Consider the following 24981-nt stretch of genomic DNA (forward strand, 5'->3'; position numbering starts at 1 on the left):
AATATTTTAAAAGATGAACTTTTAAGTCTAACTAATCACAACACTATACAAAATCAATTTGTGGAATGAGATTTACATCCACTCATATACTGAAAATTCATCTTATCTCTAATAAATGTAATGTTTAATTGAATGAAAAGTGCAGGGTATATGTGAAAACTAAATTGAAATAAATAGACATATGTGGAAACTAAATTGAATCAAATAAACATATGTCGGAACTGAATTGAATCAAATAGACACTAGAGTAAACACAGGCGCGATAGCGCCTGTGTGTATGCATTTTTTAAACTAAAATGTTATTAAGTTAATATATAAACTAAAATTATAACATTAGTAGATGATAATATTGTAATGTTATTAAGTTAATATATAAACTAAAATTATAACATTAGTAGATGATAATATTGTAATGTTATTAAGTTAATATATAAACTAAAATTATATTTATTAAAAATAAAGTGAAGTATATCAGAACAGATGAAAAAATAACCATTGATAAATAAAGAAGAAGAGAAGAAGCAGATATAGTCGATTTTATAAAAAACTTGTAAAAGTAATGGTCAATTTTTAAAAATTTAATAAATTATTATATTTAAAGGGTAAACTTGTGTTGGGATTTTTAGGGCTTTTGAAAATATGAGAGATATATGTGATATGTTATACGGAGGAACATGTTTTTGTATTTTATTGATATACTCTATATATAGAGCAAAATATAACAAATATCAAGTATAAAATATTTAGAATATCTCACTCCTAATCTAAAATAATAACAAATTTCTAAAACTGACACATATCTCTAAAACTGAAATATTTTCTAAAAACTAATTTAAATAAAAAAGATATTAAGTAATATTCTCAACAACTTGGTATTTTGAAATATGGACACAAAAAGAAGAATTCTTTTATATATTGTTATAGATATGATAGGACTAAATTGAAATCAAGACAATGATATTTAGTAGTAACACTAACACGTGACAATACACTTGTCATAACATATACCTGACACGTGACAAAAAAAAATTAAAAAAATTAAAAAAATTAGAGACAAACAAATTGAAATGCAATTGACACATTTTTAAAAGTGAATATCAAATTAACACATTCAAACAAAAATAGATAATATTCGACTAATTAAACCTAAATATAAAATCTCAGGCATATATAGTTACACATTCTCAAACAACTATCATATAATGTCACTATAACAAAATTTGATTTTAGCAAGATTTTATTTGACTTTTGAGGGGGTTCAACCCCGCTATGTTACCCACAATTTATTTTTTTTCGAGTAAAACCAGTGTTGCTAACATATTACAGATGATTTTAACTAACCCTAAAAAAACATAAGAACATAACTTCCTTGCGATTTGACAACCCCTGTAACTTCTTTGCGGTTTTAGAATCCATGTAAATTACTGCAGTTACAAATCCCCATTATCTACCCGCGGTTTCAAATCGTTACTAGGTGAATCATTATTTTTAGTGTTTTTTCTTGGAGTTTTAAAAACCCATTAATTTCACCTGTTGCTTTTTTTTATTTGCACGTGAATTTTTTTAGTGCAATAAATACTTGAGATAAATAAAAATAACAAAATACAAATATTCTATAATAATGTTATTATCTTGAATATAACAATCATTAAAAGAAAGAGGTACAAAATGAAAATATGGATGGAAACGTGAAACTTTATTGTGGTTCATTAAAAAATCATTACCACTTCTCAAGAGTTTGAAAAAAAAAATTATTGTGGGTTGATCTTACTAGAGGTTATTATAGCCCTCTTAGAAAACCTTGTTAAAATACACTTTTTTTTAAGTGTGTTAACGGTATCAATTGACCATTTATCACTACAATTAATGTTACATTATTTTACGTGTTATATTATTATATTTTTACGTGTTATATTATTTGATCAAACATATATATTCATAATTATTTACAAATTTTCTTATTATATATACGTACTTGAAGCGAAACTTAAAAGTTGTTTATTTGAAGTAGAAAATGAAGAAAACCCATCCTCACATTTCGTTTCTTATCTGTAAATCTATTTTATTTGTATTATGATCATAGATTGATTCCTTGATCGAGTTTGCCAGGTGCACACATGACAACTATGCATGTTATCAAGTTTGAATAGGATGATTAAGAATAATTATTAACGATTTAGTAAACAAATTAAGTTATTTTTTAAATAAGCACGTTTGAACTTTAATTTATTTTTCATTCATTAGACGATCAAAACATTTTAAAACTCGCAAATTATTTAGTTAGTTATTATTTAAATGGTAATATTTTCATTTATTATATTTATTAGAAAACTTTTAACTTATTATTATTATTATTATTATTATTATTATTATTATTATTTGTATACTATTTGGTATTTCTTAATTTTTTTAATAGAAAGCATAACCTTTTTAACCGGTTATTGATTCCATTATTAATTACTTTACCATCAATTTAAGTCCAATTCTAAATAAACTATTATATTATTATTATTATTATTATTATTATTATTATTATTATTATTTCTCCGTACAAGGCTATTATATGCTAAATAAAAAAAACCCTTAAAAATTGTAAAAATAATTTAGTCATATAATTAAATCAATTATAATTAAGTTACGTAATTTTAACTAAATCAAATAAGCACTTAATTTTTTACTCCGTTAGAAAAGACTTTCTACGTTAATTATATAACTGGTATAAATTAGAGTTGTCAAGATAGGTTGGAACCCGCGAGTCAACCCAACTCATCACGGGTTCGGGTTGGGTTGGGTTAAAATTTTTTTACAAATTTCAATACGAGTTGATTTTGACCCGGCTCACCTAGAACCCGGCTCACCCGAGTTGAACCCGTGGTGAGCCGGGTTGGCTTATCAACCCGCAAATAAAGGGTCACACAAGTATTTTTTGTTAAGTTGGGCTTTGTATTTGGGTCATGTTAGGTTATGTTTTTTAGCCAACACATAGATAATTTGTATTTTTTTATTATTTTGGTTTGTATTTGGATTGGATTAAAATTTATTTAGATTGTAATTAGAATTATAATCTAGTTTTGACTCAAAAAAAAATTGTTTTTTTAATAAAGTGAGTTTGTGAGCTAACCTGTTTAACCCACAACCCACAGTAGGTCGGGTCAGGTTGGAATTTTTTTGGCTCGCTAATAAGTGAGTCGGATTGGGTTGGCTCACTAAGTGATCAACCCATGGTGGGTCGAGCCGGGTCGGGTCGGGTTACCCATTTTGACAGCTCTAGTACAAATATATGTGATATAGAAAGTTTCCAGTTTTATACCGGTTCCACAACCAATATAAAAAGTGTCACTTTTTATAAAGTTAAGATTAAACCAGTGTCAAAGTGTTTGTATTTGGGAAGTCACAGTTTGGTACACTGTGGGATGAAAGGCAGGGACCATGGTGGGGTCTAAGGAAGTTTTACCAAGTAGGTGAATATCTGGATAGTTCAGAACAACGCCCTGGACTAGGATATTCATAGGCCAAACTTGGGACTATCCGATACCTGCTCGGCATCGCCAAGGTTAGGTAGTGAGTATATATCTCTTTTGTGAGCCGATGAATGACTAATATTCTCGAGAAATAAATAATTATGATTGTACCAATGTTTTATGAGAAATACTCAACTACCTAATCACTTTCCAAAGTAACTTTTGATGTTCAGAATGGTTCATCAGAAGTGGAATATGGATCCATATTTCTGATAAAACAAGATCAAGTTTTGTGGTTGTAGGTCCAAATCTAGGTCCCCAGTGTCTGTATTGTTTGTTGAGTTTATTAAGATTGATATTTAAGGCTTATAAAGACCTCACTCCTTTCATATGTATCTATTGCATGAGTAGAAGAGGACCCTGCTCAATGAGAGTTGTTCGTGATATTATTGATGGATCTTCTGAAGATTGACTTATGGATAATTTCTATTAATATCTTTAGGAGATATTAAAAATATAGATAATCTTCTATTCTGATGTAGAACTCTTAATATTATACAAATACATATTTTTGTAATATTTCATAAACAATTACAGAGATGTAAACTATATATATATATATATATATATATATATATATATATATATATATATATATATATATATATATATATATATATATGAATATGAAGTTATATGATTAATGTTCTCTCAAGGAAGATCTTATGGTAGAAAAAAAAATAATTCTGTATCTTTTTATCAAATAATAATTATTTAGTATAATAGTCGGACGTCACAAAAGTCATCATATATGTTTAGAATAATTATTACAATGAAAATTTATAATAAGAAAATTAAAAGTGTCATTAAAGTAAATAGTTGTGATTACAGTGGTTATAATTAAGTTTAATAATGAAAAATTTAAACAATATACAATACAATAATCTTAATAAAAAAAAACCAACCATAAACTTAATGTCTAAGAGTAATTCTTTGGTGAAAATTTTAAATTATATACAATCCAACCATCATAATAAAAAAAAATTAAACTAGCATCAATATATGTAAGATTAGTTAAATAATTTAGAATCACTCTTAACCTTGTCAAACTCTTTCTTCCCACCATGGAATTCCTGAAAAAAAAGTAATATGAGGTAAGCGGTAAAATATTTTTACCTTAATAATAATAATAATAATAATAATAATAATAATAATAATAATAATAGTAGTAGTAATAGTAATATGCGAACAAATTTACTTATACCACATATTATGTGAATATACGACATTAAAAAACATCATAGAGTAATCAAACTGCTAAGAGAATTAATAATTACTGTTAATAATTACTGTTAATACGAGAATTTACGAGAATATGAAATTTTACAAAAATATTTTAAAATATTTCTACATATTTAAACATTTAATTGACCTTTCATGTAAATGGGTATGATAAGTAATATATATATATATATATATATATATGAGGTCAAAGGTCATGATATAAATTATATCAAATTAGATATATACCTATGCATAAGAGTTAATAAAAATGAATTATATTACAATATGGTATAGTTATAATTATAACTTTTTTTTTTCTTTTAAGTGTTTGAATCGAAACAAAAAGATAAAAATGTAAAACCGACGAAGAGATGAGAATGTAGCCTGAATTATAGATAGTTTGTTCAGAGATGAAGTGATTCCCAGTCGCAGGACCCATTCACTCTCCTCAGGCTATCGACACGTGGCAGAGGGTAGCCACTTGGTTTTTCACTGCAGCGAGTACATCCAATATATGCCCAGTGGCAAGTGAAATGCTTCTGCTGTGGATAAGAGAGAGAATGCATGAAAGTCCAAAGATAAAAAAAAAAGGGAAAAATACGTTTTTAGTTCCTATAGTTTCGGCTCATTTTGGAAATGGTCCCTAATCGAAACTTGTTCATCGTTTGGTCTCTTTTTGGAAATGGTCCCTAATCGAAACTTGTTCATCGTTTGGTCTCTGCACTTTCTAAATATTTGGTTTTTGTCTTTATTTTTGGACGGCGTTAAAAACGTGTTGTCGTGGCAAACGGCGTTCCACATCAGTAATAGATAATTTGACACCTGTGCAGAGATTTCAGTGACACGTGTCTTAGGAATATATATATATATATATATATATATATATATATATATATATATATATATATATATATATATATATATATATATATATATATATATATATATATATATTTACATTTTAGTAAGTAAAATGCGCGTTTTGATGGTGCAGTAATTTTGAATTGGATTGGAATTGGATGGTAATTTTTGCTGGCGAACAGAGAGAGCTTTCGAGAGCATACCATAACCAACATCTTGCGACGCTGGAACGAGCCGATATCGCGAGCGAGAAGGGGATTCCCATTGTTGAACTCATTAATCGTCTTCGAAGCAGGCGAAAGGTTGGGGAAGACGACTTAATCGCGTGGTGATATTTTCCGCTGAAGACGAAGGTATGTTTCGTTTCGTTTAGGGTTTCCATTCGTTTACTGTGCAATTCATTTTTAGGGTTTCAATTGGTTTACTTTGTGGTCCATTTTGAGGTTCGAATGGATGGATTCAAGATTTTTATTTGGGGTGACGAAGTTAGGGTTTCTGTTTTTGTAGAGAATGTCTTTTTCAGTTGCGTTTTTTCACATGGGAAAATTCGAGTCATTTAGGGGGAGGTTTATGCGCTACAATGGAGGGGAAGAACACGTATTCCACGGGTTGGATCCTGATAGATGGTCCTATTTCGATGCTTTGTCTATTTTAAAGGAGGAGTTCAAATACGATGGGGCGATGAAGCTGTGGTGGAAGCCAAAGAGTGGTCGAATGGATAGGGATTTGAGGCCTTTCGTCACAGACAATGATGCACTGCAATTGTGTGCGTATGCTGATAAAAAGAAAGAGGAAGTCCAGATTTATGTAGAGCATGTGGTTAGTGCAGCGAAACCTATTGAGTTTATTGAATGGACACAAAATACTGGTGAGGCTGGTGGTGTAGAGGGTCCTGATGTTAATTCTGTGGCTGAGGTTTAGGATGTTGGGAAGGGAGATGCAAGAATGGAGGTTGAGGTTATTGTAGAAGAAATTAGAGTTGTTGATAAAGGGGATGCGACAGTGGAAGAAGTTCAGGTTGCTAACAAAGAGGATGTAATAGTGGAGGATGGAAGAGTGGAAAATGAGAATTCTGTTGGTGAAAATAGGGATGCTGAGAATGCTGAGGCTGGTGATGTGGAAGACCACAGTGATATTGATGTTGAAGAGTTGGATGAAAGTGAAGAAGAACGTCATAGAGATGACGATGATGGTTTTGGATCCACTAACACATCACGCAGAAACATTACACAACTACTTGAGAGGTGGCAAAATTTTCATAAAGAAAGGAGAAGAAGGAAGCCTTCGGCCAGTGCAAGTGCAGGTGCTTTTGAAACAGATGCAATAGGTCATAATCATGACATAGATGCCACATATAGTACTGATGAATTAGACAGTGATGTTGAATGTGAAGGAGAACTTGTGCATAAGTATACCACTTTTCAAAGTGAAGACATGGGAAAAGACTTTAAATTCAAAGTGGGGATGGAATTCTACTCACTTAAGGAGTTTAAACAAGCTGTTAAGGAGTATTCTATACTAAATGGCAAGGAGATAATGTTTGTTAAAAATGATGACATAAGAGTCAGGGCAGTTTGCAAGAAGAAATGTGGATTTGTGATTTTGTGTAGTAAAGTAGGAGGAAGCCATACATTTAGGGTGAAGACATTGGTTGATGGTCATAGTTGTGGGAGAGTATTTGGTAATCAAAATGCAAATAAAGATTGGGTTTCTAAAGTGGTTGCTGAGAAATTTAGAAATGTAGGCAAGATGACTACAAACGAGATCATTGATGACATCAAGAAGACTTATAGTGTGGGGATCACTATGTGGAGGGCAATAAAAGGAAAATAGCTGGTCATGGATGTCATAGAGGGTGATGGGCAGAAACAATATACCTTACTTTATGACTACGCAGCAAAGTTGAAAAGGGTGTCTGCTAGAACAACAATCAAAATAAAAGTGAATCAACCACAACCAACTTTGCAGCCACGTTTTGGGGCTTTTTACATGTGCTTGGAGGGTTGCAAGGAAGGTTTTATAAATGGTTGCAGACCATTCATTGGTGTTGATGGGTGTCACCTGAAAAGTACTTATGGAGGACATTTATTAGTGGTTGTTGCAAGGGACCTAAATGACCAGTATTTTCCTCTGGTTTTTGCAGTGGTGGAAAATGAGTGCAAGGAAAGCTGGAGATGGTTTCTGAGTTTGTTGCTGGATGATATCGGAGATGTGCAATCCAATTGGTAGGTGTTCATTTCTGACCAACAAAAGGTATACTTCATGTAACTCTCTTTCTATTTATTTGTATGTTTTTTCCAGCATTGTTTTGTGATTCGTGTGATTGTCTGCAGGGACTAATGCAAGTATTTGATGAGATCCTTCATGGAGTTGAACACAAATTTTGCCTAAGGCATTTATACAACAACTACAAGAAAATATTTGGAGGAGGAGTTGTCATACGCAAACTAATGATGGGAGCTGCCAAAGCAACATACTACCAAGCATGGAAATCAAAAATGGAGGAATTAAAGAAGATTAATGTTGCGGCATATGACTGGTTTGTAGCTATTCCACGCCAATCATGGTGCAAGCATGCATTTAGTGTATACCCTAGGTGTGATGTGCTTATGAGTAACCTGTCAGAATCATTTAATAGCACAATTCTGTTAGCTAGGGATAAACCCATACTTACTATGATGGAGTGGATAAGGTGCTATTTAATGAGTAGATTTGCACACCTAAGAGAAAAGTTTGTTGCATATGCTGGAGTTGGTATGCCTAAGCCAAATAAAAGGCTAGATAGGGAAGTTGAAAAAAGTGGTAAATGGATTGCTGTTTGGATTGGGGATTCTGTTTTTGAAGTTACCCAAGGGTTTGCCATGGAGAAATTTGTTGTTGATCTAGCAAATTGTAGGTGTTCATGTTATTTTTGGGAATTAGTGGGAATACCTTGCAGACATGTCATTGCTGCAATAAATTACAAATTAGAACAACCACAAAATTATGTCCATCGTTACTATAAGAGAGAGGCTTACGAAGCTTGCTATGGGCCAAAAATTACACCCATCAATGGACAAGAGTTATGGCCAAGAACAAATTCAACACCATTACTGCCACCATTATTTAAGGCTCCTCCAGGGAGGCCAAAGAAATTACGAAGAAGGGAGGCAGATGAGAACGTGAGTCACTCAAAAGCAGGGAGAAAACCAATGAAGATGAAATGCAGCAAATGTAAGCAATATGGACATAATAGTAGAGGTTGTAGAGCTGGAAAAACATAGGTACCAACTGATCATTTTACAATCAAATTAAACATTACTTACAATTACATTCTATCTAATGCATACTGTATATTCATGGTAGGGGAAAAAGAACCAGAAAAAGAACAAAAATGTTGCAAGTGAAGGTACCAGTGCATCTGGAATGAGAACCAACAAGAGGTTGAGATCTTCCAGCACCACCACATCACAACCATCAACTAGTAGGGCAGGAAAGAGGTCTAAGAAACCTGTAGCGACCAAGACAGTTTTAGGGTCACAAGCCAGTACCAACAACGCCTCATGATAGCCCATGTGACCTAGTTTAGGAGCTATATTATTTTGGGACCTGTGTTATTTTGGGAGTTATTTAATACTGAATGCTATTGGAAGACATGTTATTTTGGTTGTACCAAACTTTGAATCAGGCTTTTCGTTCAGCTTTAGGGGACCACTTGTTATCTTTATGTTTATGGGACCACTTGTTATCTTTATGGACCACTTTATATGTTAATGGAGCACCGTTTATATTTATCTCATCTTTATATGTGTGCTGAATATTTATATGATATTGCACACAGGTTATGGACCACTTATTAGATGTGTGCTTAATATTCCAACACATGTTATGGACCACTTAATAATGGATGACTTCATGCCAAAATTTTGAACAATTATATGCCACAGGGAATGATAAAAACACAAAATGGTCAACACGAATACAATTGAATAAAAAAATTTCCCATTGATTTTCAACACGAATACAACATAAAACACAACAGCTCACTAACACGCTACCACAAACAGATAACCATTCAGTACAAGAACAAGCTGCTAAGTTGCTACATGTTACAATTGATTTTCATCACGAATAAAACACAAAACACAATAGTAAATGCCCATGAAACTAAGAAAAGCCACATCTTAATTTGACCCAGTTTTCTCTCCTCCATCAATTTCTTCTTTAGCTTCACATTCTTCTGAAGCAAATCCACAACCATTTTCTCCTTATCACACAAAGTTTCTTCATCTTTTTTCTCTGTTAATTCATCCCAAACAGGTTCCCCTTCATCAGCCCATTGGAAGAAGCTACAATTTCCTTCAGTCTACAATGCCAATAAAACAAATTTCATTCACAACAAATAACAACATCAAATTTAACACTATAAACAGTGATACTTACTGTCCAGTTTCTACATCTCCAGAAAAATCTACCATTGTTCTTCGCGGTGTTGGCTTTCAATAACAATAATTTTTCCCCACATCCACAAAATTTTTGAAAATCCTCGCTTTGAAGAAGAAGAAGACGAGGTCGAACACTTCGATCCATAACTCTTTCATATTTCGAAAACAAGAACAAAAGAAAACCCTAATCCCCAAATTTACTTTCTCCACCGCCAAAATCAACACACTAACCTCCCTTCAATACAACCCTATTCCTCAATTGAATTTCGCGTACCCAGTGGAAGTGATTTGCAACCCGATTCGCGTAACCTCCTTCTCGCTCGCGATTTCAGTTTGTTGCAGCGTCACACAATGGTGGTTGTGGTATGCTCTCGACGGCTCTCTCTGGTCGCCAGCAAAACTTACCATCCAATTCCAAATTACTGCACCATCAAAACGTGCGTTTTAATTACTAAAACGTAAAATATATATATATATATATATATATATATATATATATATATATTCCTAAGACACGTGTTACTGAAATCTATGCACAGGTGTCAAATTATCTATAACTGATGTGGAATGGCATTTGCCACGACAACACGTTTTTAACGCCGTCCAAAAATAGGAACGAAAACCAAACATTTAGAAAGTGCAGGAACCAAATGGTAAACAAGTTTCGAGCAGGGATCATTTTCAAAATCAGCCGAAACTATAGGGACTAAAAACATATTTTTTCTTAAAAAAATAGAAAAAGAGAGAGAAAAAAAGTGTTATCTCAAGAAAAAGGCTGACACAGACCATGACTGGTGTACCGAATGTCTCATACAACAATTTTGCATCATCACTCATAATAAAATATATATATATATATATATATATATATATATATATATATATATATATATATTCCGATGCTTAAATATTAGAAAAATATTTATTTACGTTAGCAACATCGTATAAAAGAAATTATAAAATTTATAAATTATATGATGTAATAAAAAATAAGTATAGTATAGACAAAATTAATATATATATATATATTATTTTAAATATTATTAACGTAATAGTAAATATATTTTTCTGCTTCTCAATAAACAGATTTTTTATTTTACGAGCAAATTATGTTTCTAAACTCATTAATGACTTAGCTTTTATCATTAAGATGAGATATTTATGTTAGTTTTTTATTATGAATTTAATGATATAACAGTTTTTTCTTTGGGTCAAATTTTTTTTTCTTATTTTTCAATAAAATCTACTTTTAGCTTTTTTATATTTTGCTGACTCATTTTAATTCCTTAATATTTTCTTAATGTTTTACAATCTTTTTACTAATCTTAGTCTTTTAATAATGTTTTCGTCTACCAATTTTTAATCAACCTGTTTAACCTACATGCTGTCTAAACTAGGCGAAATTTTTTTAATGAACATTAAATGAATTTTGAACATTGAAAAATTTAGAACAAATTTTTTGAAACACATTAAGTGTGTTAGGAAACAATTATTTTTTTGTTAAATATGTTTTTGGTCTTTAATTTTAAGTGAATTTTAAAATTAATCTATTTTGAAATTTTGGACTATTTAGTCATTTATCTTTCAAAACATATGGATTTAATCCTTTTAATTAAATTTTATTAAGTTTATTTAATATTTCAAATGTGTTTCATAATAGTATTTGATTTAACATTAAAGTAAAAATGTGTCAAACAGTATAAATAATCCAAATACAATTATGAAATGTGCTTGAAATATCAAATAAACCTAACAAAATTTGATTAAAGATACTAAATCCACGTATTTCGAAAAATAAATAACTAAATCGGTCTAAAATTTTAAAATAAACTAATTTTTAAATTTACTGAAAATTAAAAGGCAAAAATATATTTAAATTATTTTAGAATGAGTTTGCCTCTCTTCTTTTTCCTTTGCAATAGAGAACAATGATGCATAGAAGAATAAATATATTTTAATATTTTTCTAATAATACCTGGTGCATTTAATAATGATGGGAGTGTAGAAAGAAAACTGTTAATAAGTTGCATAGCTCTTTTACGACCACGATGACGGTGGCAATGGAAGGTTTGTCTTCTCATCCCATATTGCATGTTTTTAATATGAAGATGGATTGAGATAAAAAAAAATAAATAAATAAATAATGGATTGAGATAGAGAAGTTTTTCAAATTTTTCTTTTTTTTTTTTGACAAAAATTATAATTTTCAAGTGTTAGCTTCATTAAAAATTAACATAATTTTTAGGTTAAATTATCTTTTTGGTCCCTCTATTTGTCATGAAATTTCATTTTGGTACTCACGTTTTTAGTTGTCTCAATTTGGTCCTCATTTTCTTAAAAATGACTCAATTTGGTCCTCACCGTTAACTTTGACTCGACGGTGTTAAAATCAACTCCACGTGTCAATTTCTAGTTTTTTTGATTTTTTTTTGAATTTTTTTTTCTTTTTGACACGTGTCACTTCACAACTGTGCCACGTGTCAAAGTGACTCAATTTGGTCCCTATATTTGTTTTTAGTTTCAATTTAGCCCCAATTTTTGTAAAAATGGAGCAATATTGTCCTTCCTCAAATTGACACTAAATTTACTTTTTTATAAATTTTATGGTAATATTTTTACTAAAATTAACGTTTTTAATAAATTTCTATAAATATTTTAAATTAACTTTAAATTCTACACAAAACATTAAACTTTGATTTTGTTTTGAACTTGAAATTTAGTTCCTAAATTTATGTGTGACAAGTTATTTGATTTTTAATCTTTATCAAGTTTATATAATATGATACACTTGATGCCTTTATATATGATGACAAAATTGTTAATTTTTGAAATTAAGTTTGAGGTTTACTTTGTTTAATAATAAAACTAAAAAAAAAATTATTTAAAAATATTTTTATAAATATTTAATAAAAATATCAATTTTATCAAAAATATTATCATAAGTTGTATACAAAAATTAAATTGAGTCTCAATCTAAGGAGGGACAATATGTACTAATAAGAAGTTTTTCTAAACTAATTTAAAAAAAAAACACTATATAATTTATCTATAATATAAGTATAAAAGTAAATTTCGAATCATTTATATTAAACTCATCATTCAATAGTGAATTAGTTTAGGTTAAATCAGTTTTGACACAATCAAAATAAAACTCAGCCTGGTTTAAATGGATTGAACTGGATTTGGGTCAGATTAAATCATCGATAACTCAACCCCATGAATATACCCCTCCACTTATTAAACAAAAAAGAAGAAAAAAATGTTTTCAAGAAAAACAATTCGTTGATCTAGTTAAGAATTGAGTTAAATTAATCAAGTTGTAGTTTTAGATTTAATTAAGTTAATGTTATGTACTAGTCGGATTATTTGAAGTAGCTGAAATATAATTTATAATATTTAAAGTATATTTTAAAATAAGATGTTTTAGTGATAATTGACATTGACATAATTCAGATATTCTAAAGTAATATTAAAGTATTTAAACTATTTTATAAATTAGTTCAGTTCTTTTAAATTAATTATAAAATTTAGTTTAACTTTACAGTAGTTCAATTTATGTATTTTATCTACCTATATGTATAATTTTTCCTCCCCTTCTAAAATGACATTTTTTTAATATTCAAGAAATTTGAAACACAAATCTTAATAGCTACATGAATACTTGAGTTCCACAAACATTACATCTTACAATAATTCTAAATCTTACATTATCCTCTTAAATACATTTTAAACATTAAGAGATTAAATACATTTCTTGTTCATTTAATTTTTTTCCTATGCAACAAAGTAATAGGAAGACCAGTGAGAAAAACAGGAAAATGTTACATAACATCATTACTCATTCCCTAAAACTATTGCCTTGTTCTTCCGACCAAACTACTTTAGTTCCTACATATCTTTAACCCTAAAGATAGAGGTTTGGACCACCTCACCTGAAATTAAGTAATAGGAAAAGTGAGTAGCATGCTAAAACTTCAATTGTTTGATTGGTGACCTTCCATGAAGTGTTGGAATTATCCCAACACTTTAATTTCTCCTATCTTTTCTGGAAACACTTTGTAAGATCACAATCCCTTTGTTCATATTGCAATCCTTTCCAGACTGTCCAACAAAATCTTTCTTGGTGAAACATGTGTTCATTTTCTAATGCAATCATTCCACTCAATATAAAGATCTTCCTCCAATAAGGACCACAACAAAATGGGAACGTGTAAACCACATGGTTGTCGAATGCTAGATTCTCTAACTTGACCAAAGTCAATGGTTCAAGCTCAATTTAACACTTTTCCCACAAATATCCAACTTCAGTGACAATCTTATTTGAAGCACCATTAGAAACTAAATATAAACTAACAAAAAAAAAAATCAAACTTTTAATTTTCCATATTATGATAAACTAACCCAAATCTGTCTGATCCAATTCCTGTTTAATCCCCACCCCAGGCTACCACAACTCATAATTTTTGCACAACAGGTAATAATTACATGATATTAAACTGAGCACAGACATCATTCTTCTTCATTGGTTCTAAATTCATTCATGACTTGGTTACAAGGTTGGAGAAGAGGTTGGTTTAATGCCATTAGATGATAAAGACCCCACATCTGGCTAGAGAAAAATGCAAGGTCCACATAGCAATTTAAGAATCAGGTCCATGTTTGATATAGCTTATTTTTTAAAGCGTAAAAAAAAAAAATCTATCTCAAGAGAGTTTGTTAAAATAAGTTATTGTTTCATCAAAATAAGTTAAGGCAGACAAGCAACAACAGTTCCATCTCTAGAATTGAGTGTAGTACTAATAGTATATAAACTTGGGGAAAAAAATGTACACACTTGCAGTAACAGACTAGATAACTGAAAACCTAAATGCTTCAAGATTCTCCCAGAAAACACTGACATTTTCCACCCAGTTGACAATGCAACGACAAGCTTTTTCTCACTATATAGCAGGTCAAGGCATCTTACTTTCTCTTGTCATTTAAGGTTACAAGCGATTTGAGCAATCCAGGGCTTATCTTGTCTGCAAGAATACCTGACTCTGATAGAAGGTAAGCTTTTTCCTTCATAATGCTCTGTAGTTTCTTTGACTCAAAGTCAAGCTTCGCTTGATCTGTAAATAATTACATGGTCAGTAAAAAAGTATAACAAGCAATTTTTATTGGAAATAAGTTTTTCGATAAAAGGACTTCACTTATAACTATAGTTCAAAGTTTGGACGATCATAATAGTAACGATCAATAAAAGAACATGAATGGAGATAGTCAGTCTCAACACAACCTATAAACTGTAATGTTGGTGTCATGTCATTTGCTTATATAAGTCAAGATTATGTATTACACAATTAAACATAAATTAATATAAAAAATAATCATAAAGTCCCATGTCAACAATTCAGATATAGTTCTACACAAAGAATAATTCTTTTAAGTGGCATTAGCATTTTGAAACCGCAACAGCGCAGTAGACAAAAGCCACATTTAGGTAAAATTACATTATTTTCATTGTTGCAGCGATTGCAATTACAATGACTGAAGATAATCAATGTGGGTGAACATTTAGGGAATTTTTCTGACTTTATTTTAGTATTTTTCAAATGGTTAGAGAATAGGGTGGCCAAAAACCTGTTTCATATATAGTATGAGCTGCATGAAACGGTATTCTGGCAAACAGATCTGTTCCTGGAAACATCATCCATGTCGGCTCAGAAGTGTTATGGTTGCCACAGGTGTTGCATACCTCCTGAACCAAAGGTCTTGAGCTCCCAGCAACTCCCCTCATCATTGACTCGAAAGGAGATGGAACACTGCTCATTGTTGTCCGAGCCCTTTTCCTTAATGCAGTAAGTGCTTCTCTATTCCCATTTCTCAATCTATCATTCTCAACCAGCTGTATTTTACCAAAAGGGAGAATTGCATAGCAGGTTTGATAGAAAAGCTATTAAAAAGAAGCTTTTATAGGCATAGTAAACAAAAAAAAAATCTTGATTGGCACTATGGTATTAAAGTGATTTCTGTACATAGTAATAAGGAAATAACATTGAGATCAAGTGATTAGTTACTTTGTGAATCCAAACTGACTGACATAACTCATTTGGAACTTTAGTTGGCTCTTCGTAGCTTTTGGTGTGCAAATTGAGTTCTGTTTTAACTTATTGCAGCAGAGGGTAAGATAGTGGATAGTAGAATGGACAGTATACCAATGATACTAGGGAAAAAAGAAATGTAACACCAAAGACATATAATCAAAGAACAATTACAACAGACAACACTAAGGTTTCATAATTTAAGAGAGTTAGTTGCCCAACTACTTTGGTAGATGGGTCATGGTTAAATATAGTTTTTGTCACTTAGGGGTGTGCTTGGCTAAAAGCTTTTTTCGGAAAAAAAAAGCTACCATACTATAGTTTTTCAAAAGCTGCGTTTGTAACTTATAGATCAAACATTGTTGTGTTCTACAGTAATATAGACAAATGATTGAGACCTTTAAATCTTCCTTCATAGTTTTGCCTATAGTTCTTCTGATTCCAGTACTTCTAGTGCTTAGTTTTTATGTCTCCATCATGGTTAACAGTTATAACCCGTTTAATCATGATTAATAGTTTTACACATCACACTTATTGATGAAAGTTATACACCCTTTTAAAAGTAGATCATGATTAACAAACGTTTTAATCATGTGCAACTTAGAAGAAATAAACCATTCTAAAGTTATATATGGTTAAGTTGCACATGATTAAACACATCAAGGTGACATGCTAGTCACGTGTTAATCACCTTTTTAGTGAATTTTATTACTTACTTTGTTTATAAGTCTTTGAAAAAACATAATCAACTTCAATTCATAAATTTGAATTACCTGTTGTCGGGCTAAAAGATGGTGCTCAGCTTCCACTTCCAGTTCTGTTAATTTTTTTTGGAACTGTTTCATGCTCTCATCCATATTTGAATAAAAGAAACTCCTGAAAGATTTAAGAAAACATTATCTAGAGAAACTTGAGTAAAATATCATCAAAGCAACAATCATTCAGTTGAATCAAAATGGAAAAATAATGCTATTTGTTAAGGCAAAGAAAGGCAACACCCTAACTCACAGAAAGGAAAACAAACTAACCTTTTAGACACAAATAGCATAATCAAATTTCTTCAACATATTCAACTCAGAAGCAAAACACATAAATCAATGACAAGGCTGAAACTCAACACTTTACGACATTTGCATAAACGCATTAGAAATTCTTACCGGGTGCAGAGGCGATTGGAGCTCGAGCTAGGGTTTTTAAAATAAGGGATTTTCGAACCTAAGGATGCAACCCACAAAGGACAAATTCAAATTCATTTCTCTAGGTGTTCATGCATCTCATTGCATTTAAAAAAAATATACAGAATAGAGCAGATGCACCCAGAGTAAATGAATATGGAGAACCACTCAATTCTCAATTTGCAAACCCATTCAACACAATAGCCCTTTTAATAAATTCACCACAGAATGTCAAGCCTATCTAATACATTACAGTTTATTACAACTATAACTAGACAAGAAGCAATGATGTTTCCTATTCTACACCTTTAAATGCAGCCACAAACATATTAGTTGGTAAAGCATACCTTTGGAACATGGAAATGCCACTTTGTCCGGTTCGATTCGGCTCAACAAGTGCACTGGAATTTTGTAACAGAACTCCACCAGAGGTATTAGTGATTTCATCTTGCGTATGTGGACGAGAAGAAGTTGAAGCGTTAGATGATTCAATACTAGTTAAATGCATTCTGTTTGAAGGAGTATGATCATTCATTAGATGAAGATGCATCAATTTCTGCATAAGAAAAATCCACAAGCTCTTGTGCACGAGGGACAGGAGCAGGAGCACCAGGAGCTCTGGGGGAATGTTCTACTGAAATATTAATAAAAACTTCAGAGTCTAAATTGCAGAAGTCGGGGCATGGTAGTAAGTACAATTAACAAAACAGACATGAAACAGAGTCACCATAAATCAAATGCACATGTTCAGGGAAAAATAAAATAAAATAACATGAGCAAAGGTGACAACTCAAAGAACTATATAAGGAATAGAGTAAAAATACAAGAAATATTTAAAGATATTATCAAAAGATTTTAGAATATCTTTAATGATCTCATAGGCAATATTGTTAAAATCGTCGGTGTACTCGCATACTGGTGATCCTAGGAGTACGCCAAAGCAACAAGCAGGATGGGATGATTTCTCGTGAAATTGAAGTATCTTGCTAACAACCCAACTCGTAATGATGACCCTTTCCTCCTAGGGTTCCATTTGCAAATCAGAACATAGCCATACAACTCTCAACGGCGAACGTGCTCTCATCATTCACAACATAACCATTACTGATGTTGGCACCTGCACAATATTGTTACTGATGCTAGCTCACCAATGGCTATCCCAGCACTTATGGCCATCACTGTTGGTCTTTGCCTCTATCCACGACTATGTTCTGTTCTATATTTTCTTCTTAATACTTTCTTCTGTTCTTGCTGCCATTTTGGAGAATGTTTTGTTCTGTTTAGTTGTGTTATGTATTGGATCTTATTATGAGTTATTTTTCTTTTCTATATTATTTTTAATGCATGCATAGGTTTAAATACAGTTTTTCGTATAGTAACATACTCTAACTCTTACAATCCTCAAGTTACCATTTTTTATCCCCCTTCATATCCTCTTACTATCCTAGAGTTTGACAACATTACTCTTCGGTATTTCTTATATTTCTAACCAAAGAAATATAATAGATTATCTAAGAATATTTTAACAACTTAAAAGCCATTCTTCACAAATTCAAAATTAGCGGCACATGAAGTAGACAAGCATAGTAAAAAGAATCTCAAGTCCTATGGTACCTACACCTACAATAAATTCTAAAGTGAAATCCACATGTTTTACTAGGATTTGTTAAGGCTGGTTTTCTATGAGGTTTCACATGACATGGTTATCAAACTCGCGGGTTGACTCGTATACCCTGCGAGTCATGACAGTGTTCACGAGTTAACTCGTATATAAACTCGTTTGTTTTCAAACTCGTAGTGAACTCGGAGTAAACTCGTGGACTCGTACCAGACTCGTGAGTTCGAGAGCGAGTCACCGAATTCGAAGAACGAGACGAAATGACACAAAAACATGTTGTTGGCTTTCGAATTTTAAGCCCAAACCAAAACCCCAATGCTCCAAATCGAAAATCCAAGCGAAAACAGAGATTGAAGCCCAACTCGAAAACCCTAATCGAAGAAGAGAAGATAGAACTTGAAAACATTGACCTATTTCGAAATCTCAGCTCCAGTCATTCACGTCGCAGCTCCGATCGTCTCGCATGACAACTCTGATCGCCTCGCGTGGCAGCTCCGTCGGGACGCTAGTTCAGTGGCGTCGTTGATCCCTCTTTCTCTTTTCCCTCTTTTGAAGTAATGACATACGTATATAATATATATTTCTTTGTTCTTTTATTTCATTTTTTTTACTTTTACTAATCATTATATATATATATATATAATATTATATATCTTTCTTTGTTTTTTTATTTCATTTTTTTTTCTCTGGCTTTCGTTGTTGTTCTGTTACATATATATAATATATATGTAGTTTTGTTTTTTATTTAATTTATTTTTGGTTTTCTAAAAATTAAATTATTTGATTTTTAATTGATTGAGACTTGTTTATAATGTTTGGAAGTGAGACTGGCACTACTTCAAATTCTTGTGATCCTAATGATGAAGATGATGTTGGAGATGATATAAGTAGATGATTGGAGTCAAAAAGTTGAAGTTATTTGTGTTTTTTTGGTTCATATTAACGTATGTGTTTGTTGAAATTTGAACTTATATAATAATCATGTTTCTTGAACTAAGTTATTTTATAATTATTGAACTATTGTTTACTATTTGCATTAATTGTGGTGATTAAATTCTGAATTGGTATGATACTATATACAATTTTTTATATGAAGTAGGGGTGTAGTAGACTCTTACGAGTCTACACATCAGATCTACGAGTCGAGTCTACGAAGCTCTCACGAGTCTACATAGACTCTCGAATCTAATAACCTTGTCTGATACCAATAAGGATATTGATACAAGAGTGTACACATTATTTTCGTTAAGCCCTTGTAGAAGAGATGCATGAATCCATGTTTTAAGAACTTATTTAGCATATAAGCTAGAATGATGATTGGACAATGAACAACAAGAATCTCAAAAGAGAACAAAAAATTAACATAAAAGTGAAAACAAAAAACAGTCAAAGGCAAACCTACAACAAATAGCAGTTGCAACAAAAGAGAATTAACACTGTTACATTCATATAAATTACGGAAAGAATTTATTAAGAAGTAGGCTTCCCAATGATAACCATTCCGTGATCAAAGATAACATGGAAAATAATTCAGTATCATCACCCGACAAATAAAAAACAGCATTGAACTTAAATAAAACACAACATACAAATATTTGTATAAAATCATTAGCGCTTTGATTTTTCATCAATCATAAGCATTAAGCAAATCACCTAACAACAAGCTAGTCTACATAATAAAGCAAAACATACACAAAATGGAGAAAAAATGGGTTTCAAACACGGTCGTTAACCTCACTTGTGAACTCGCACAGTTAGATGAGCTCACAAGTTTCAAGCCCTCAATTTGTTTAACATGCATCCAAACTAAGTTTTTTGTGGGCTCAAGTAAACTCAAGGGAGGTTGTATGAGATTTAAGGGATGAATTCACTAGGGGCAAAAAAACGACACTAGCTCAGGGGCACCCTGGGGCATATTTAGACCATAATACTATTAACGTAGTTTTCTTCTCTCCTGTGACCAAGGTAGTCAAACTCAAGATTCTTCTCTACAGTGATCAAAGTCTGTGAATTTTAGGCAGGGATTGTAATGCATTTGAAGGGGCTCCTCTTTTTTTCTCAATTCCGTTTTTGAAAAATGTCAGTTTAGCTACACCAGTAATATTTTATGATTGGCATTTTTAGATTGACTAGGATCTGTATCAAAAATCAGACTGATTGATCTGGATATATTTTCACTTAATGCAGAACTGGATGAAGCGAAAATTTCTTCCATTGTTACAAGTGTGATAAGTAATTTTTTTAATTCTTTTTCCTAAATGCATCCTTCCTATGCGTTTTAATAAGTACAGTAGCGATTCATTTATTTTAAAATATACCACATATTGGTCATTACATTTGAAATTATCTGTATAGGTTGTTGCTACCGAACTCAGTTTCTCAACTTTTTTTTTCCTTCTTTTTCTGTAAAACTATCCTGTTACTTAAACTTTATTCTATGTATCAGGTATGCCTGCCCTCTTATTATAACTCTTTCAAAGAGTTAGGGTTTGTTGTAACTCCTTTTTGTTGGCTGTTGAGCCTGTGGGTTAAACAGAGCTCATTGTAAGAACGAGTTATAAACATAACTCCTTCATACTTCCGCTTTGGCAGCATAGCCCGAGTTTCATCCGTTATTGTGGTACTTTCCTAACGTGCCTCTCATAGGCACTCAGGATTCCATAAATTATAACCCAGTTATGACTCAGAAAAAGTTTGGCCGTTCAGTGTGAAGGGAGCACCCACAACTAGTTTTCTTTTCCCTTTACTTGTTTACTATGAAGATGAACTCTACATTGAGATATTAAGGAAAGTCAGAAGCGCTTGGGGAAAGGTTGTTCGACCAGAGAATGATCCAAGACCAGGAATAGTGGATGAGAGAATCAATTATTGTACCTGGGTTATGGAAAGGGTAAAAGAAGTTAGATTGCCTTTCAAACCAATTGTTGATCAGTTGACAAATGAAGGGTCATCTCAAGATACAGAGACTGATGAGATGAAGCAATTGAAGAAGAAAATGAAAGAAATGAAAGAGAAGAATGCTAAATTGATGAAGGAGCTATAAAGCACACATAATTTGGTGGATATGAGGAAAGAATAAAAGGAAAAGGTGCGAGCATGAGAAAATCATTAGAAGCTGAAGAGCCGAGAGAGATCACACATTCCGTTTATAGCAGGATCTTGCAACTGCAAGTACAAAATTAGCCATGAGGGGAAAAGAAAAAAAATGCCGCATTGGAAGCAGAAAAGCATTGGAAACATCTATATGAGGAAGCCAAGAAAGATAAACAAGAGGCCTTAAAGAGACTGACGGAGGTGCAGATTCAAGTCAAAGTAATGGGGCGTCAAATGAAAGAAAAGGCCACATCATTCGAGGCAAAATTAAATTAGGAGCGTTGGAAGTTAACAAAAGCTAGAGAAGAGCACCAAACTATGATGAAACAAATGGAGGATATTGTGGAACAGGAGGAGCGATGAAAATCAGCATCAACAGAAGCTAGAAGCAGAAGAAAGGCACCAAGCTAGGTTGTGACAAATGGCGACTACATTGGTCTGCGGAACCAAACATTCTGCATTTTTTTCTTCCATGTGTCTGACCTGGATGACCCCCCAACTCCAAATTCCATGTTAATTTCTTTATTCTTTTTTTTTTTCCTCACAGACTCAATCACAACTTTATAATTTCAGACCTAAAATCAACAAATTTATGATGAGATGATATGGAAGAATGTAAACCTGAACAAATAAATAAAATGGATGGAAAAATGGCATAAAAGTATGTACAAATGTATAACTTTATTATCAATCAAAATGCTAGTTAAGGTAATGTACTCATCTTCCTTTGTGCCTTATCAAAGGTTCAACACTTAAAGGTCTAAGGTAACATACATTTTTTTTTCATTTAATTTTCTCTTCTCAAATCAAAATGAACATGGAATAAAATCTGAACATGGACACCATTGAAACCCTATAACCATGAAGTGTTATGAATCAGCTCATACATACAATGCAACAATTTATAAGATAGGATCAGGAACACAATTATAAGAGATTGATCACACAATGCTCTTACAGCCAACATATATGGATAATACACAACCAATAATCTAAAATAACAATTAATCATCACCAACATTCAATTATTCAAACAGATTACAGAGCCCCTACAATCAACTATCTCAACAATCAATCCAACAATTTCAAATGCAATTCCCTAATAACAACAATGTGATCTCGAATCAAGGATCTACAGTAATCACCACCTCCAATCAACCTTCCGCCCACATCATACCCAAATCCAATATAATCACAGGGGTATATTCAGATCGCAAAACAAGAAGCGAAATAGAGAAAGAGTGGAAAAGGCGAAGCTGAACCTTCGACGCCGGTGGTGAATAGCTACTTAGGGCTCGGGTACAGCACGCACCAGCGAGGTTCCAACGGTGGTTGGCGAGGCCGCGGGCGCTTATGATGAACGGCGGGGAACGAACGAAGAAAGTAGCGCCGTTAAGCTCCACGAACGAAGAAACCCGCCAGAACTTCGCCGGAGTGGATGAAGTATGGGTAGCGCGTGAGGCTCTTATTGAAGCGCGCAGTAGCTTGAACCGTTAGATGCAGAGACGGCAGTAATGAACGTTGATGTGATGATGGATGAAAGTGTGCCCCTGATTTGTTGTTCTGTTGGTGCGTGAGAGAATTGGTGATGATGAAGGTAATTATGTGTGATGGAGGTGTTGAGGAAAGAAAATCAGTGATGTTAGGGTTCCCAAACTGAAATAATCGAAAAAATTAGGGAAGATGCTCTCTGGGTGGAGGAATGAAGATGAACTCTGGAATCCTCTCAACCAATGATGCTAGATTCGTGAAAAATCTCTCCCAGTTTTTTTTTTTTTTAATTTCCCTTTTCTCCGTTTTTGGGCTCCGTTAGTACGGTGGTGTGTGTGTTGTGTTTGAAGGGTGAGAAAGAAAAAACAAAAGGGATGAGGTTAGTAAGGCCATGTTCGCTTGGGACAATGGTAACGTTGAAACCAATTAGGGAGCGTGGATTCATGAAAATAATGTGTTTCATTGTATGGATTTAAACTGATTACGGAGTGCGGATTTGAAAGATGTATAGTTTTTTTCATCCACCCTCTAATGAGCAGATTAGAGAGTAAGCAGCGTTTATTCTCGATTTTGCCCTCGCTTTTTCACTTTGCTCACATGCACCGCAGTACAATATTCGTCCTGCCATGGTCTGGAAAGATTCCTGAAGCAAGATTCCTGACTTGATTCTTCTCCACACAGCACAATTTAAAATGCTGCAACACGGGTTGGTTGTTTGGTTTTGTGAAGCAGAGGTCATCGTGAGAGGTGAGTTACTTTGGGGTGTGGTGGTCTCTCAGAGGTGTTGTGTTGCGGTAGGGCTGTCACCGGTCTTGCGGGGTGGTGGAGTGAGTGGTGTTGGAGGTGGAGTGAGTGGTGTTGGAATGAGTGGTGATAATGCACTGGTTGTGAGGGTGGTGAGGGAGGCACCGGTGCCCTCGCTGTCATTGTTGCGTGGAGTTTGTGAATGCACCGGTGTTGTCAGTGTTGCAGGGGCAGCAGGTGTTGGGGTGATGAGCGAGGCGGTCTGTCACGGTGGTGGTGAGGTGTTGTGGTGTTGGGGTTGGCACCGGTGGCACCGGTGTTGTGTTAGTGAGGAGTCATAGCACCTGTTACGTAACCAGTGCCTTATTTTTACAAGGGGCGACACCGGTTACGACACCGGTTTCGAGCATATATATATATATATATATATATATATATATATATATATTTTTCATGCTTTTATGTTTTATGCAGGTGGACGTGGATGAGGTGTTTGAAGTCGCCGGAGCTGGCGGCTGGCGGAGGAGCTGTGAGTGTGGAGGTGAAGGTGGACGGCCGTCCCTTGTTCAATTTGTTTGCAGGTAGAGGCGCTGCGGGGAGTTGGACTTCGTGAGTTCCAGTCAGGTGTTTGTTCGTGGTGATACAGTGTTGGCAGGAGGTGACACAATGTTGGCCGGAGGTGAGGAGGCGCTGCGGGGAGTTGGAGTTCGCCAGTTCCAGTCTAATACAGGTGTTTGGTGGTGATAC

General features: G+C 33.0%; 3 protein-coding genes across 4 annotated transcripts; 1 reads left to right on the forward strand and 2 right to left on the reverse strand.

The window, feature by feature from the left end:
• The first annotated feature begins 5719 nt into the window (after nt 1-5719).
• LOC114193187 lies at nt 5720-9377 on the forward strand. 2 transcript variants are annotated; one of them, XM_028082902.1, is made up of 4 exons: nt 5744-5959; nt 7750-7859; nt 7940-8869; nt 8952-9377. In XM_028082902.1, the coding sequence occupies exon 3, from the start codon at nt 7946-7948 to the stop codon at nt 8867-8869; it is 924 nt and encodes a 307-aa protein (XP_027938703.1). In that variant the 5' UTR covers nt 5744-5959; nt 7750-7859; nt 7940-7945; the 3' UTR covers nt 8952-9377. The 2 variants fall into 2 exon arrangements, with proteins under 2 accessions (XP_027938704.1, XP_027938703.1); XM_028082903.1 differs by lacking the exons at nt 7750-7859; nt 7940-8869; nt 8952-9377 and adding an exon at nt 6114-7743 and having other exon boundaries at nt 5720-5959.
• A 188-nt stretch (nt 9378-9565) lies between these two features.
• LOC114195394 lies at nt 9566-10469 on the reverse strand. Its single transcript, XM_028085847.1, has 2 exons — nt 10029-10469; nt 9566-9951 (listed from the first exon to the last, which is right to left on the reverse strand). The coding sequence occupies exons 1-2, from the start codon at nt 10173-10175 to the stop codon at nt 9688-9690; spliced, it is 411 nt and encodes a 136-aa protein (XP_027941648.1). The 5' UTR covers nt 10176-10469; the 3' UTR covers nt 9566-9687.
• Nucleotides 10470-14746: 4277 nt separating this feature from the next.
• Nucleotides 14747-23901, reverse strand: LOC114194405. The gene is made up of 5 exons (XM_028084595.1): nt 23262-23901; nt 17636-17922; nt 16887-16989; nt 15653-15917; nt 14747-15141 (listed from the first exon to the last, which is right to left on the reverse strand). Exons 2-5 carry the CDS (start codon nt 17848-17850, stop codon nt 14993-14995), a joined length of 732 nt encoding a protein of 243 aa, XP_027940396.1. The 5' UTR covers nt 17851-17922; nt 23262-23901; the 3' UTR covers nt 14747-14992.
• Between the last annotated feature and the right edge of the window lie 1080 nt (nt 23902-24981).

This window comes from Vigna unguiculata, chromosome 8, assembly GCF_004118075.2.
Source record: "Vigna unguiculata cultivar IT97K-499-35 chromosome 8, ASM411807v1, whole genome shotgun sequence".
NCBI classification, from domain to species: Eukaryota; Viridiplantae; Streptophyta; class Magnoliopsida; order Fabales; family Fabaceae; genus Vigna; species Vigna unguiculata.